At 46.1% G+C, this 16,494-nt stretch overlaps 1 protein-coding gene across 7 annotated transcripts in view; it reads left to right on the top strand.

Moving 5' to 3' along the window:
* The first annotated feature begins 3,505 nt into the window (after window positions 1–3,505).
* Window positions 3,506–16,494, top strand: part of Ebf1 (EBF transcription factor 1) — a 387,947-nt gene continuing 374,958 nt past the window's right edge. For 4 of the 7 annotated variants that reach the window (XM_050138716.1, XM_050138715.1, XM_050138714.1 and 1 more), the window contains exons 1-4: window positions 3,506–4,457; window positions 6,544–6,700; window positions 7,306–7,369; window positions 8,040–8,095. In XM_050138716.1, the coding sequence (XP_049994673.1) occupies window positions 4,324–4,457; window positions 6,544–6,700; window positions 7,306–7,369; window positions 8,040–8,095 (411 nt within the window). In that variant the 5' untranslated portion in view covers window positions 3,506–4,323. Of the gene's footprint in view, window positions 4,458–5,311; window positions 5,410–6,311; window positions 6,447–6,543; window positions 6,701–7,305; window positions 7,370–8,039; window positions 8,096–16,494 lie in introns of those variants that run through there. The other 3 variants (XM_050138720.1, XM_050138718.1, XM_050138717.1) reach the window with 2 other exon arrangements.

Genomic DNA, 16,494 nt, shown 5'->3' with positions numbered 1-16,494 from the left:
CCCCAGGAGCATGCAGCAGGCAAGAGGGCCTTTGAGCCTCGCTGCTTTTTCGCCTGCTTCCCCACTTCCCGTTCCTCCCAGCTTTGAAGGAAGCGCCTGTCCTCCCACTGGAGGTCGAAGCTGCCTCTTGGCCAGGAAACTAAGAAAGGTGAGGGGTTACTTCCCCTGGACTGTTGGTCCTGGGGGCGGGAGTCTTTAGAAAGAGGACAGTAGAACCCCTTAGAGACAAGTCCCAAGCCTGGCCTCCTGGGGGCAGGCGAGCAAAAGCCATCCCCTCTTTTCCCCGGGACGTTCCTCCCTGGCCCCAAGTTTCAGTGAATTCAAGGAGGGGGTCTTTCTTTTTACTCAAGGGCGAGCAGGGGAGCTGATTTCTACCTGAGCCCCTCGAAGCTATTTTGTCATTTGATGCGCCCCAAGAGAGAGAATCTGAGTTTACAGACGTTTGGAACGGCCGGGATGTGAGAAGTCTTGCTTGATGCAGGGGGAGGTACTTCTTATGACCTGGCCTCAACTTCCTCTGGCACTCTCGAGAACCCCCAAAGCTGGGCAGCCCTGCCTGGCAGGGAAGACCCTCTGAGGGGCTGTCCATGACTCTGGCCGACCTGAAGAAGACTGGAGAAACTGCCAAAAGTTCATCGCGGAACCAGAAGAATCACACTCCTCTGTAGTGACTCCTTCTGAGAAACCGATTGTGCTCTCGCCTCGCTCAATCTTTCCCCTCTCACCGCTTCCCTCTCCTTTGGTTTTTCTCTCAGAGATGAGAGAGAGCAGCAAAGAATTACCACCATCTTTTCATATGAATTCCTAGGTACCAAAGCCAGGGGCTCGGACTGTGCAGTTGTGAGTGAGGCCTGGGAATCTCAATGCTCAACAAGTACGCCTCTCCTTCAACACACACACACACACACACACACACACACACACACACACACACACACACACACACACACGGTCTAGGACACACTCTGTGGTCCTGGGTGTCATCCTTAGTTTTCTGCCCACCCTCTCTGTTCCACTTTCTCTCTAGCCTGCTCCTTCTTAAGCATTTACGACCAGATGCAAAAGCCATGTTAAAAGTGCAAGACATCCAGATAAACACCTACACGTGTACTCTGTCTGGCTTAATGGAAATGAAGAATGCCCATCAGCCCAGGTGAGGTGCCTGATGTCGGTCCCCGCCCAAAGGGGAAGAGATTCTTGAGCCCCTCTCTTTGCATTCTTCTTCTTCTCTGGCTTGGTGGACATGGATGGATGTGAAAATTGCTTCTTTTGTAGTTAGTTCCCAGATCATCGGTATGCTAAAGATACCATTTTCTGTGCCAGTCTGGCTTTGGGGACAGTGGGTTTCATGTGCTTACTCACACCAGGGTCCTTTGTAGATGACCCCCAGAGGTCTGTGTTCTCTGTGACGCCTACTAATCACAAAGTGTGACTGCCTTTCTCCTTTCCAGGCAGTGAGCTTTTCCTGACTGTGTGCTCCTCATCACTGGGACGCATACCCTGTTACAAACAACTTTAAATGGTTTGGTTACTGGAAGAGAAACGTGGATCTGTTAAAGAAAGGCCGGAGTCTTAGGTTAGGGCTTCCTGGGACCCATTGTTGGTGGGTGGCTCCTGCTTTGTGATGCCCCTACATTGAAGTAACACCCACCCCCAACTTAGAAAAGGAAAGGCACTGGTTCTGTGGACTCTGTAAGCTAACAGGATCTTGGGCTTGCAACTTGGGAAAAAGTTTAATAGGCCGAGATTCAATTGTGCATCTAAATTCTACAGAGATGGAGAAGATACGAGTGTCTACAACCATGTAGCCCTTCCCATCTTTTTACACACACACACACACACACACACACACACACACACACACACACACTCAGCACCAGCTGTGTTCCAGAAACTCTGGCAGATGCTATGGGGATCCTTGATGGGTCAGATGATCTCTGCAGGGGTAGCTTGGAAGAGATACATTAATTATGGTCCCAGAAAGAACGGTCCCAGCACATGTATGGTCCAGACAAATCCTCTGAGAGCTAGATGGGAGATAAAGTTGGGTCTGAGGACAGTGGCCATGTGTGTACCTGTAGGCTTGGACTAAACTTACTCTTTCATCACGAAAGGGCTCCACTCTCCTCCTCCTCCGCCATAACCACAAAGCCCAACCCTTGCCTGTCTTAATGCTTTCATTCAACAGAGACGTGTACTTTTCCATCGCTGACCCCAATACATTTTCTAAATCAGATGGCCCAGGAAGGCCAGCAGAAAGGGAACCTGGATTTCGGGCAAAGAATTTCCCCAAGCAGCCCTTAGCAGATTAGGCTGCACCCAGAGATGTCCCCTGCAATCTTGAGGAAAAAAAAAAAAAAGATGGGGCAGGCACATTACCTGTAACCGTCTATCTAGTTCCTCCCCAGCCACAACACAAAGGCCAAAAGGCCCGAGGTGGAAGGCAAGTTACCTTTCTTTCCTCTTTCTCTTCTTTTTGTTTCCTTCCTTTCTTCCCCTTGTATTTCTTCTACAGACTCCACTTCCTCCTTCTCTTCCCCCACCCCCACCTCTCTCCTCTATTTCTTAGTCCCTCTTCTTGTGGTTGTGACTAAAATTGACTCAAGCTGCCTTCCCTTTTTAAAGAAAGAACCCCGTGTGCCCAGTAACCAACTAATCAGAGGAGGCAACATCCTTGCTGCTTTGATAAAGAAAAAGACTGAATATGAGGATATTCAGAGTCACGCTCTGGCACAACCCCAGCGTCCCATTCTTTCCACCATTCGCACATCTCGGAGGTGGGGGGGTGAGGTGCTGCTGCAGAGACCTGAGAGTAAGAACACAGCCCAGCACCAGAACCAGAGTCATTTCAGCGGCAGGCTGAAGACAGAGTCGGGATCCCCCACTCCCTAGAGATCTGCTAATGCCTCATTTGTTGGGGCTTTGGGCTCCTGTACCGCTCTTGCTACGGAGACAGTGTCCTTCCGCGGGCCCTCAAGCCTCAATCTCGCGCACACAAATTCCATCCCTCCATTGCTTCAAAGTGAAGAACTGGGCACCTGGGATGCGCATCCTGCCTTTTCTGCCTTGTCAGTCCTTTTTCCTTCACTTTTGCCCCCGGAGCAGGACAGCGGAGCAGCAAGGGACCAGGTGTCTGCCCAGGGAGACGCAGACCGCCGCCGTGGTGCACACCCTCTCAGCCCAGATCCCTGAGAAGGATATCTCCATCTCCTTCCCTCTGCCCACTTTCTCGCTCCTCAGGGTCCCGGCCCCGCTCCTTCCCAGCCTAGAAGCCGGTGCTCAGTGCTCCCTCGCTCGCCACTTTGCCGGGAACTTTGGCGACTCCCCTGCGCCATCAGGAGAAGGATGTTAATGAGGGAGTGTGGCCTGGCTCTGTGAACAAGCAGCTCGGGAGCTACGATTGGCTGCGGTAAGGCGGAAGGATGACGTTATGCAAAGAAGGGGCGTGGCCAGACTGCGAGGGCCCCGCCTCTTTCCCTTTGGGGTTAGTGTGCCTGTGTTTAGCTCTGGGGAGAGTCAAACTGGATTCCACAGGGAGAGCCTGCAAATCACTTCTATTTTAGCAAGGAGAAAACAGAATCTCCATCCAGCAGGGTCCACCCCTCTCTTTCTCCCTCTCCTCTCTCTTTCTATCTCTTTCCCTCCCCCCCTTCCTCTTTCCCTCTCTCTCCCCTTCCCCCCACCCTCTCCGGTGTATCTGTCTACAGCAACCAGCGTCCTCATCTACAAGCACGGAAAGGAAAGAAACATCTTTGGTTGAGAGAGGAGGAAAAAAAAGAGAGAGAGGAAAAAAAACTTGCCTGATTGTGGAAAATGACACTTCAAGTAGCCAAGCCGGCTTCGAGAGTCCTATCTATTGTTTCTTAAATTGTCATCAGGGTGTTTTTTTTTTCTTCCTGCTTCTTCAAGTGAAGGTACCTCTACAAAAGGAAACTCCAGCCCCTCCTGTACTCCAACGGCCTGTGAATACTACAAAAAAAAAAAAAAAAGCAAAAAAAAAAAGGAAAAAAAAAGCACCCAAACTCAAAATCAACCAACCAAACAACCCCCAACAGCCAAGCATACATCTCTATGTTTTTTTCTTAATTTTGATCTTTTTGTTGGATTTTCCCTTTCTTTTTTTTCTTCAACCCCCCCTTGTTATCGCTCAGTTTTGAGCGAAGGTTTACATTTTTAAAAATTTTGCTTTTCAGCCCGCCGCCTTGATGTAGCGCGAGTTTCATCGACTCAAAAAAAAAAATCTGTGGTTGGCGTTTTTCTTCCTTTTTTTTTTTTCAATATTTTCAAAGGGGAGGAGATTTTCCACAAGAAAAGGTTGTTTTCATGTTTGGGATCCAGGAAAGCATCCAACGGAGTGGAAGCAGTATGAAGGAAGAGCCGCTGGGCAGCGGCATGAACGCGGTGCGGACGTGGATGCAGGGCGCCGGGGTGCTGGACGCCAACACAGCGGCGCAGAGGTGGGTACCGCTCGGGGACCGCGGCGGAAAGGCCGCGGGCTAGCGGGAGAGCCTGGAGGCGGCAGCGCGGCTACCCGGGGCCCGGCCACGCGAGTGCGTCTGCCGCTGTGCTGCGCTCGCCGCTCGGGCTCCGCGGCGCTCCCCGGCTGCGCAGCACTTGGCGCCGGCGGCGGCCAGAGAACTGCTGGAGGGAGCCGAGCCCAAGCTTTGCCGGCACTTTCCGCAGCCTCATCTGTGACTGTTTTCATTTTGTTTTAACCTAGAAGAGGCGTCTCACCAGCACGGTGTTGGATAACTGCGCTTTTCTGACCGCTTGTTTTCTTTTCTGGGTGGTTATATTTTTTCCTTTTCCTTCCCTTCCCTTTGCTTCCTTTCCCCCTTTATTTCTCTTCGATTCTTTCCTTTCTCTTTTTTCCTTCTTTCCTTTTCTCCTTTCTTACTTAATTTTCTTCTCTTCCCTTCTTCCTTCCTTTCCCTTACGTCCCATATTTCTTTTCTTTCTCCCCATTTTCTTTTCATTTTTCTACCTTCTTTCATTTCTTTTCTTCTTGTTCTTCTTCTTCTTCCATCCTTGCGTTCCCAGTCTTCCCCCCCCCCCCCCTTCTATCTCAGCTTCGCTCTTTCTTTCCTCACCTCGCAGTCTCTCCTGCTCTGTCTTCCCATTTCTCTCCCTGGAGTCTTCCCTTACTTCTGCTATCTGGTTCTCCACTTGCCCTTTCTCTACTCCCTAGCCTTCAGTTTTTCTCACTCTGCCTGCAGAACAACTTTAATTCTCACGTTCCTTAAAAGCCTTCCTCGGCCCCTGTCACCTTGGCCGCCTCCTGACCCTCTCTCACTCTTCAGAGTCTACACAGAGTGGCTTGGAGGCCATGCCCTTGGAGGCCAACTTGAGGAACTTCCCTGAGCACAGCCAGAGTCCTGTCCTGGGGCTCTTGGTCCCAAGTGAGAAATGGTACCCTATCCTTTTCATTCCTGGCCACCCGCTGGGCTTATGGGAATGGAAAACTTGGTGGCCCCAAGCCCCATTAGATTTAAAGGGTGCAGAAGGAGAAGGAAGAGTAATTCCATCATTCTAGTTTTGGGGTGAGGGGGACTAGGGACAACTGTCCCTGTACTATTTCCATCCCCGCTGAGCATAGGGTTGGGAGTGGTTGGTAGTGAGAGTGAATTGGGTAACTAGGCTGGAAGCGAAAGTGTGTGTGTGTGTGTGTGTGTGTGTGTGTGTGTGTTGCCCGGTTTTGTCGGGCACTTTGGGCTGTCAGTGCGGTACCCCCGGGCACCCCAATCTCTAGTACCTGGCGGAGCTGCTCAGTCAGCAGCTCTGGCTCTTTGGGTTTCAAAATGTGTGAGGATGAATTTCTCAGAAGGGGAAAAACTTTGTCAAGATAGGTCTTTTATTTAAAAACAAAACCAAACTATATCAACAAACACACACAACAACAACAAAAAAATCCCGGTTCTCTTTCCCATAGCGATCAATCATTTCTCATCGCCGTGAGCCCCAATATGGGACCCTTCTCCCCTTCCTTGTGTTTGCGTAGAAAATTAGCATGCTGAGGCCGGTCACCGGCAGCTAGCCGAGGCTGGGGAGGTTTCCTGGAGGGTGGCCGCTGCAGCAAGTAGCCTAGCGTGCCTGCATTCGTTTCCACCTGCCCCCTCACTCGTGAGATTTGGAGGCGCAGTTGGAGCCCATTCCCACGCCTTATCCTTCGAAGTTGTAAACTGCGCACTTTCTGTCTAACCTCCTTTCACCTCACCCACGGCCACGTTTCCTCTGCACGCAGCGCGGTTCAAGTGGAGTAAAGATTGTAGCGTTTCATCTCGCGCCCAAAACCCAAACAAAACTTTCACACCTCTGGATTCTGAGGACCCGCTGTCTCTGAACCGGGAGCCCAGGAACATGACTGGCGTGCGTGCGGTTCTTCAGCCGCGCTTGGGCTCCTGATGGGTCATGGAAGGCGCCCTGGGGATGTTTTGGGAGCAGAGGAGGTGGGTGTTGGGGGGTTTTGCTTGCGTGTCCTGGGTGACAATGGGAGTATGGGACACGGTTTGACTTAGCGATCTAACTCTGCGTCTTTGGTCGCAGCGGGGTGGGTCTGGCCCGGGCTCACTTTGAGAAGCAGCCGCCTTCTAATCTGCGGAAATCCAACTTCTTCCACTTCGTCCTGGCCCTCTACGACAGACAGGGCCAGCCCGTGGAAATTGAGAGGACTGCCTTTGTGGGGTTCGTGGAGAAGGAAAAAGTAAGTGGGCGCAGCGCTGTCCCCAGTAGTTCTAGGCTCAGGGAGCAGGCCCGGGAGCCTTAAGAGCCGCCTCCGGGCATGCAAAGCTAACCTCACACTCCTGTGAGCGCCCCCACCCCCCGTCACTTCCCGTCCTGGACGAATTCAGGCTCCTGGGACACAAGGTCCTGCTCCAGAAAGTTAATATGGAGCCTCCAGAACTGGAGAGAGCCCAGGCAAAACGAACCCGACTTCAGTCTATCTATCCTTGGGAACCTGGGATGTGCTAGGTCTGAACTAAGAGACCTTGCCTTGCTTGCCTCAGATGGCCCAGGCTGCAGTCCCAAGGTTCGAGGTAGAGTCTCACCCATATTCAGTACACCTCACAGAATTTTCTGGAATGAGAGTAGGAAAGAGAGAGAGAGAACAATTTGAAATGAGGGTGGAGAAGGTATTAATTGTTGCCACAATTACTGTTGCTATCTGGGCTGGCTGACTTCACAGGCTAGTGTGTGTGTGTGTGTGGGGGGGTCCCATTTGGGAAAAGTTGCTTCGAAGTTTGCGCACTCGCTCACGGAGACTTCTTGTCCTCATCTCTTGTGTCTTTGGGCCCTGCTGCAAACCAGGAAGCCAACAGCGAAAAGACCAATAATGGGATTCACTACCGGCTCCAGCTCCTCTACAGCAATGGTGAGGCTCCTGTCGGGTCGGTGCCAGCACCCTGGGGCTCCGGGTCAGGGCAGGGGGCTCACGGAGCTCCAGGTGGACGAAAGCCCCCCAGCGAAGCTCAGTCGTCAGCCACCCTCCAGGTGAACAGGCCTCTCCGAAATTTCATCCTAGGAAGTTTCTCACCTGAGGAGGCGGAGGGCGGCTTGGTCAGCCTAGGGCTGACTGGAGGCCACTTACCCCTAACTTGACCACTCGGTTGGCTTCTTTCTACCCCCCCCCCTTCTTGAAGCCTGTTTTGCACAACCCAAAATCCCAGGTCGCAGGGCTCCTCGGTTCTGGGGAGCTTGGAATGGTGGTGGTCCTGATGGATTCAGGGGACTGCAGAGGGGCTCTAGAGTGGAGGGAGAGTGGCCAGGCTGGGGGATTCCCACCCCATATCTAGCTCCAGTGCTTCGAGGAGTCTGGCTTCCAGGGGGAGCAGGCATTTGAACTAGGCCTAAGATCCTGTCTAGATTGGGCAGGGGGCATCCTGGCTCTCCCTTTTCTGGACAGCAGGAGTTCCCCTTGGCCTTGGCCCCCTTTGTGCGCAGGTTTTGTTTGTTGCCCTTGTTATTTATATTGCGGGGGTTCTTTTTTTCCTTCGGGGCTTATCCCCTCTCTTAATTTTCCTTCTTCCTTCCTCCACCCCCAGGAATACGGACGGAACAGGATTTCTATGTGCGCCTCATCGACTCCATGACAAAGCAAGTAAGTTTTTCAGAATTCCACATTGTGGGGACGATTCTCAGCTCACAGAATTTGCTGCGGTTCAAAAGCTGATTGTGCCACCACTGAGAGATGACTGGGATCCAGACTCTCAAAGCCAGGGGGGCTCTGGCAAAGTGGTGGCAGCGCAGGTTTCCGGGACCATTGCCGTTGTAGCACCTCCGTCTGGGGAATCGCTAGAGGCTCATTTCCCTCCCTGAGAAAGCCAGGCCTGGTGATTAAGACCTGGGATGCTGAGTGAAGGAGTAAGGACGGGACTTCCTCTGGAAGCCCTAGGGGGTGCAGAAGGAGCCCTAGAGAAACCCCATCCCCCGGGGTTCAGAACTTCTGAAACACAAACTAGCCAGGCTTTATCCAAGGCCCAGGCCTGAGGAACTTAGAGGGGGTGTTTAGGAGGGCAATGCTGGCTTCTGCGGGAGTGTGGAGCAGGGTGAAGTTTGCAAATGACTTCTCTATAGATTTTTATTTTATTTTTTAAAGGCGGTGGTATTGGAAAGTAGTGTTGGAAGTGGGAACCTACAATTGTTTGAGGGTATCTTGCAAAAACCCTCCTGCTTTGGCCTCCAAGTTTGGCTGGGAGCCAGGCAACAAAAGCTAGCTAGCTTTCCATCTTAAAGGCACAGGGACGACATTTTCTTAAGCCTGCCAACACTTGGTGTCAAGCAGTATACATTAAGGTTGAGTTATGTTTTAAAAGATACAGTTATGAGCCAAGGTAGAAGCTAGGCTTGACATTTTAATGAGGCACAGTTTTTTTTTACTTCCCTCTTCTTAATTTTAAGAAAAAGTATAGTTTCAGAATGAAGTAGTTGGTTAGTTAGTTGAAGTAACAGAAAAAAGGAGAGAGCTTTATTGAGAGAAAGACAGAATTCAGAATAAAAAGAAAAGCCATCTATTGCACAGCAAATAACATTTTAGTACCAGAGTTAAAATGTGTTTACTTGATTGTCATTCTAAAATATTCCCTTTGAAATAAGGAGGGGCGCACTTCCTTCACTGGTTTGGAAAGTTTGGAATTAGGGCGTGCTTGCATAATTAAAAATAGCTTTCGATCTGCCTGGCTATAATGTGCAAAATACACATTAATAAGCTGTTGGGAAGCTTGAAATCTTAACTGAAAGCATTTAATAACAGCTCATGTTGATTAACATGTTTATATTTTTATTGTGACTCAAGTAAAATATATGGAACTATGGGTATGAAGTATATTTTAAAGTAATAAGTATCTGAAAAAATTGATGTCATTTTATTTCCCTTAAGTATTTTCCTCTCCTGGAAGACTATGTTCATTTCTTAGTTGACAGCTCAGAGTAAATTTTCACTTATTGTTTTAATCATAGTTATTTTCTTGAATGCATAAATGGCTATATAGGATAATTGTCTTTCCTTTGGACTCTGAATTTTTAGTTTTTTTCTCCCCTGCTGAAAAGAAACACACACACACAAACTTGATTTTAGTAACTTTTAATTTGATGTCAAAACAAAAATATATCATGTGAAGTTCTGTTTTTCAAAAATTGTTTTTGATATGATGGGAATCCTTTCTTGTCCTTCTCACCAGAGAAGAGTGGAAAGAGGGGGGGGCAGGGGAAAAAGAATGAACTCTGCCCCATACTCCACTTGTATTTATTAGGACTTACTTTTTAAGATAAATGTATTCACACAAACAACAGGATAAGGCCGATGTGTTCATGGAACACTGACCACTGAAACTGCAGGCCACACTATGACCAGGACTGTTCCAAGGAGCATAGAATTAGGTCATGTTAGAGAAGATTGCTTCTATCCATTTCCTATCTCCCCATAACCTCAATTCTGATCTCCCTAAACATATAATGCTACCAAGAATTCATTTTATCGACATATTCTCTCATATGAGAATAGCGGAAGGATTTTTAAAAATATAAAGCAATACACCAAATATTTTACTAACAAGGCCACGGAGCTTTAAAAAAACCTACAGCTGGAGGTATCTTTGCCATTTGATAACATCATAAGTGCTGTGGGGAGTGAAAGTGGGAAAGGCTTCACTGAAAAAAAATAACAGATATAAGAAAGTCATCTGCTATATATTACTAAAGCTTTAAATTATAAACACATGTAGTTATATATCTAGTCAGCAGCAATCTGGGACAAAAAGTTTTAATAATCATCTAAGTTGGTACTAATGTATTAAGAGAAAAGCCATTTTTAGATGAGCCTATTTGCTTTCCTAATAATTGAGTAACCGCCCTTTCTATAACTTTCACTTTGAAAGGCAATCCGAGCTCATTATCCAGTTATCCCGTTGCTTGTTCTTCGATTACATGCAGCAAGATTTTTGGAAGTTACCTTCTTATGCACTCAGTTAGCATCATATACTCAAAAAAAAAAAAAGATGGAAATACCAGAGGCCTTTCTTAGCTGCAGAATCATGTTCATATTCAGCTTCAGGAGTAAAACAGTGGACCTTCCTGTAGTTCAAAAATTCGCCATGATAATTAAATGCTTAAGTCTGATTTAAATTTGCTAAAAGTGTCCATGCTATGTAAACACACCGTGGCCTCTTTAACAAAAAGTACAGACTGGCAGAGGCTGAGTGACTAAGGGGTAGCATTGGCCCTCTGTGATACCTTTCTGCCACACTCCAGATTTTGATGTTTAGAGTGTGGGGCAGAATACAGCTGGCAATGTAATGAGCTCTCAGAACACTAGCCCTGGTGGAGGGAACACCTGGCCACTGCGAAGCCTTCTCTCCCTTGCTCGGTGACCCTACCCCTTTTCATATCAGAGGTGTGCCTTTGTGCGCGTGAGGTCACATCCGTGACTGGCAGGCTGGGGTTGACATTCAGATGGCATCGTCTGCCAGCAGCAGGCAGAAGTGGCTGTGCACGCTTCAGTTGCAGAGGTTGTTCCTCATTCTGAGCAGACATAGCAGCACTGAGGTGAGCCAGAAATGGTCTCCATCAACCGAGATGTATGAACACGACACAGTGTTTCACACCTTCCTGAAGTGTCTCATTAGACTATTTGGAGGAATGATTCCTAATTCTGCACTCTACCAGGAATGATGAAGCCTTGCTAGGAGTGACTGTGGCTCCGGGGTCCCATCTTCTTATGCCTCCTTTGTAAAACATAGAGTATAAAACCTGAAAACTTGAACAACAGCAACAGCAAAACAAACTAAACCTGTTCAATTAGAAAAGAAATGTCTTGCTTTTGGGAAGGGTTGTTCAAAACCAAGTTTAGCTGGCCTAAAAATAGATTGTTTTTGTGTCGTGGCTGTTTTTGGTATTCTATTAGTGAGCATGCAAAAGCCCTCAGGATCCAGAAGTTTATGGCTGATGCCTCCAGAAACACTGTCAACTGTAGAAATTCTCATGCACCCAGTTGGGGAGGCCCGAGGTTTAACCTGCCTCAATTCAGGTTTCCATGTGTCATTTGAGATACAATTGTGTGCCATGGTTCCTTCAGTGAGGTATTTATCTTTAAGTGGTCAATAAACACAAAACTAAGCTCATTTCTTCTACCATGTTACTCAAAGAGTGGGTTTTTCAAGTGATGCTTAAATAAAGGGGAACCAATCTCAAACAAAAATGGTTTTATTTATTTCTTTTTGAGGAAGGCCAACAGCTGTCACATGATCTTTGCAAGGGCTGGTTTAAAGGTGGGGTATGTGGAAAGGGAATGCCAGACACTGTTGGTGCAAAGAAAGTGCAGGCACAGTAAATGGGAAGCTTGTGAGATTTGCTCCCGAGCTAGATTTCTTTATATATTTGTTTTGATGTTCCCAGCACCGAAAGTTGTTGATTCCACTTTATTTCCCTCCCATTGATTGTTTCATCATGTTCTACCATGGCTACATAGATTTGATTAACCACTCTTTCAGTTTATTGGTAGAGAAACACTTTTGGGGCAGGGGGAGGGCATATCTATAAGTTTCCAAGGAATTTAGCAGGCCAGCAAAGAGGCCCTTTCATAGATCCAGGGGAACAAACAAGAGAGGACAGAGCAGGTTTATGTCAGGGGCCATATTTCAACAGCTCTCTGTCTCCTTTGGTAACATGTCAAAAACGCAGGTGATTTAAATTTCCTTGCACATAGAGGAATGAAGAAGTTTGGAATTTTTATGCATGATCAGGACCTGTGTTTGGGAAAATGTAAACTCATCACAGTGGAAAATGTGTTGTTTGGAGTCTGGGGGTGAAAACAAAGCTGATGGTTTTGGAGAGATTGCTGGAGCCAGATGGCCTAGTACTTCCCCAGTCTGGCGGCCCAACTGCTCCCTCCTGGATAATATACAGCCATTTGTTCGGGGATATTTACGCTAGAGCTGTTTCCATGTGAATGTTTGAACAGCATTAAAAACGAACATATTAGTCGGGATGCATTTATCGAACTCATATGGCTATACAGACAGCCTGTTGTCTGTGTGGGGGTCTTACTGGGGATGAGGACTGTTTGGATGTGACATGCGTGAATTGTTGACATAGGTTTTGGAGCAGGGAAGATTTGGTTTTAGAGAGGAATTAAAATATATATGCTTTTAGAATCAAGCTAGTGGGAAGAATGGTTGCACCCAACTCAAAGTTCTGCTGTGAAAATGAAGTGGATCCCTATCTGCAAAGGGCTTAGTTCGGTGACTGACATATATTAAGTATATAATAAATTAGCTGTTCTTATGATTTTATTATTATTGCTTGACTGAGTTGACAAAGTCAATTGTGTCTACTAATGTATTAAATGCAGTGACTATCTGAGTAAAATATCATTTATTACGTCTAGAAAAAAAGTCATATGGGATTATTTGAAAATTTAGGGTTTTTTTTGTTTTTGCCTTTTTTTTTAAAAAAAAAAACACAAGGCATTTGAATAGTGTAAGGGCTTTTAGTTCTTTGAGACAGAAGGGATGCATCAGAAAGCCCCTGCACTGGGGACGTGCTTGCCTTTTAGTCTGGGCTGTGATGTAACCGAACAGTGAATATGATATGATGCCTAACTCACTTCTGCAAACGGGCCTGCTTAGCTGCTGAGCTGGAATTACATCTTCGCAATTTGTTCGCCGGTAGCCAAGCTGCTACTTGAGGCAAAACCAGCTTTTATTTTACTCTACTATTAATGTTAGATTTCTGTTTGATACAATTGTTTATGAAATGTCAGATTTGTGGTGTTTTCTTTGGCATAGCTTAATCTTTAACTATGGTTCTTCTACCTACTAGAAGTGGGACTGTGTTAGCTAGTATTTTTTTTTTTAAATGAAAGACTGCTGGTGGGAAAATGTAATAATTGTTGTGCAGTGTGTTGATACTGAAGGCATCATGATTGCTTTTTGATTAGCTCAGTTCTAGGTAGTTTGCTGTTATTGATAGCTTATGTTTAGAAGGTATGTCTCTTTAGTTTGAAGAAAGCAGTTCTTATATTTATGATCCTTTCTCTAAGGAGACAAATAGACTTTGCTTTTTGTTTTGTATTCAGAAATAGAAGTATCATTTTCAAGGTTATTATTTTGATTTATGTGGGAAATTCAAGTTTTTGTTACCTCTCCCCCCCCTCTTGCTCCCTCCTTTTTTGCAAACCAAGAAAAATTCCTAATGAGAAAAATGCGCATTCGCACTGCTCCCTTGATCCTGATGGGGGACACAAAGAGTTAAAACTATTAGCAAAGTAAACAAAGAAAACCAAGCTCAATTCTCTGAACTTCTCTGGGCTTCCTATTGAAGTATGATCCCCGGGTATTCTCACCGTGTCGTTTTTCCCTTCTGCTGTGTGGTCTTTATTCGTAGTAAGTTCCAGTGAACTTTTAAGCCTCAGCAATATTTTGGAAAAGCCAGGGATGAACTATACTCCAAAGACGCCTTTTTCACGAGAGGCAGCATAGGCAAGCATGGGACAGAGACGGCCTGATTTCCAGAGACGTCACACATCGACTTATAATTAAGCCTTCGAAATGAGTGGCGTTTTCTTTTCAGACAGCCAAAGTTCCACTGCTGTTGTTTGGGGAGGGTGTGGAGAGGCTTTAACAATGTTTTTCTTCTTCTTTAGTTAATTATAAAAAAAAATACGGTTCAAAAGACAATCTGAAAATGAGGAGAGGATTAGCAAGAGCTTGCGTTTGTTCCTGCCTGCTTGTTATTTTCTGGTAGAGGTTGATATTTAGAGAGGAGAGACTACTGTTTCAGTAGAAAATCGGGTCTCCCAATGACAGGTTTATCTCATAGGAGCACCAGGTTTTGAAAGTCGAGAAGAAGTTATTGCTATTTACTGTTTCATGTTGCTTCCTGTCCAAGCATCCCTACTGCCTTGAGGGATTTGTTTGCCCTTGGCAGGATTAACGTAAACATTATTTTCCACTTGATACTATGTCTTTTCTTTCTATGGTCGTAAGCCTCAACTTGATTCACCCTCAACGATTTATTTAAATAATGCATTTCCATAATTTCTCTTGCTCTCTTTCCCATCTTAGTGCCCCCCCATCCTCACTTCTGATAAACACATTGATTTATTTAAGCCAGTGTTGCCTTTGTCCCTCTCTCAGCACACCACCTTCCCCCCCCAATGAGCAGACGCATGATTTACTATGGAGTATGACAACGAGCCTTCTTCTCAGTGTTCCATTGTCTGGGTCCTAAACCAGCTGTCTGTTAAAATGGTTTCACTTAAAATAGTCAATGCTGTTTATATGCCCCTGGGATCTCCCAGCTGATCCAACCTCAGCCAGCTTGCCTCAAACCCCATAGAGGCATACATTTAAATTCGGAAGAGAGGCTGAAACCCCCAGCCCCCCTTTTCCCAAATTGGTGTGAGAAGATGGCTACTCCTGGGGAAGGAGGGGGGCGTGTTATCATCTAGCTGTGCTCAAGTGTGAACTAGTCTTGCTGTGTGTGTTAAATGTACACAGTGAAGATGCTTTTAGTCAAGGAGCAAGCTGGAGGGAGAACTTGAAGGCAATGAAAAAAAAAAAAAGGAAGGCTGAAGTCTGCTTGATGTTACTCTGACATTGGAGCTCTCCAAATAGACTTATCATATCTTCCTATACCAGGTCCCATCCAAATGCTCATTTCTGAAGCCCTTATTTTCTGTGTGTTGTATATGTATATGCATGCACAGGTGTTTTCAAAATTCTTCTCAGTGTTTGAAAAATACTCTAGTTTTTTATTATTATTATTTTTATCTACAGTGTTAGGGGAGTTCTGCCTTTGAATTGCACAGGAAAAGTTGCTCCCTTAATGCAACAGTGTAGTTTACTCTAGAGACAGGAATTTTGTCCTTCCTGGCCCATGGTAGACTTCCACTCTCTTTTATTGTGGATTTCCCAGAAGCAGTAGTTCTGCCCCTGTGCATTGAGAACTCTTCTTATTCTATCCAGACCCAGGGAGAGGGAAGACAGAAACTGCAGATTCCACATCTCCCCAGAGTTCTTAATTATTTCTGAGCAAATCCAAACTCTCGGTTTCGTTTTTCTATGCTTGATTTGGAGAAAGAGTCTCTGTTCGGAATCCACTGGCAGAAGTGGAGTGGTAGCTTGCTTGGTATTTGGTAAAGAGATGAGTTACAGAGGGAGTGGGCCTGTTAACTAGCGATGCTGAGTAGCCAGGGAAATAAACGTGGGACTTCTGGGAGTCCCTGTCCTCCATCGCCTGGGGAGTCCTCAGTGGATTTGCCTTGCAGCTTGCTATTAACCAGATATGTTATTATGGCCCACTCATTTCAACTAGTTGCCTTAGTAACAACAGTGTTTATCTCATCTAGAAAGATGAAAAAACGATTCTTATATAACGTGTATGCCTGCCACCACCCTCTCCTCTAAAAAAATAACACAATTTCTTCTCCCTTCTCCTACCCCTCTTGCTCCAGTATGGAAAACATTACTAGTACCTGCACACTGACTTATTGGGTTACTTGTTTATCAAGGCAAACACTGAAGTTGAGGCAGAGCTTATGGAGTGTCTTAGGAGAACATACAAATAATTTAGTGATAATAGGATTTAGTAGAATTTCGCCATTAGAATTTTTTAGCACCATGCTTTAGGATCTGATCAGTAATTCACTGTGGTTTTTCTCCTTTTTTTCATTAATAAAAGGGATTGCAGAAAATAAAGCAGACACATATAAGTTTTCAAAAAATTTACATGTATTTATTATTTAGTTTGTGTGCTTAAGTGCACACACCCTCATGAGATCCACAGTGCATGTGTAGAGGCCAAGGAACAACTGTCAGCTCTTTCCTTCTGTCCTGTGAATCCCCAGGATTTAACTCAGGCTGCCAGGCTTGTTGGCTAACACCTTACCTGGTGAGCAGTCTCACTGGCCTCAATTTTTTGGTTTTCAGAATATTCAATGATTTTCTTTCTTTCTTTCTTTCTTTCTTTCTTTCTTTCTTTCTTTCTTTCTTTCTTTCTTTC

Source organism: Alexandromys fortis, unplaced genomic scaffold (genome assembly GCF_014885135.2).
Source record: "Alexandromys fortis isolate MF-2015 unplaced genomic scaffold, M_Fortis_MF-2015_v1.1 scaffold_11, whole genome shotgun sequence".
NCBI classification, from domain to species: domain Eukaryota; kingdom Metazoa; phylum Chordata; class Mammalia; order Rodentia; family Cricetidae; genus Alexandromys; species Alexandromys fortis.
The sequence above is the reverse complement of the archived record's forward strand: the minus strand, read 5'-3'. Positions and strand labels throughout refer to the sequence as shown.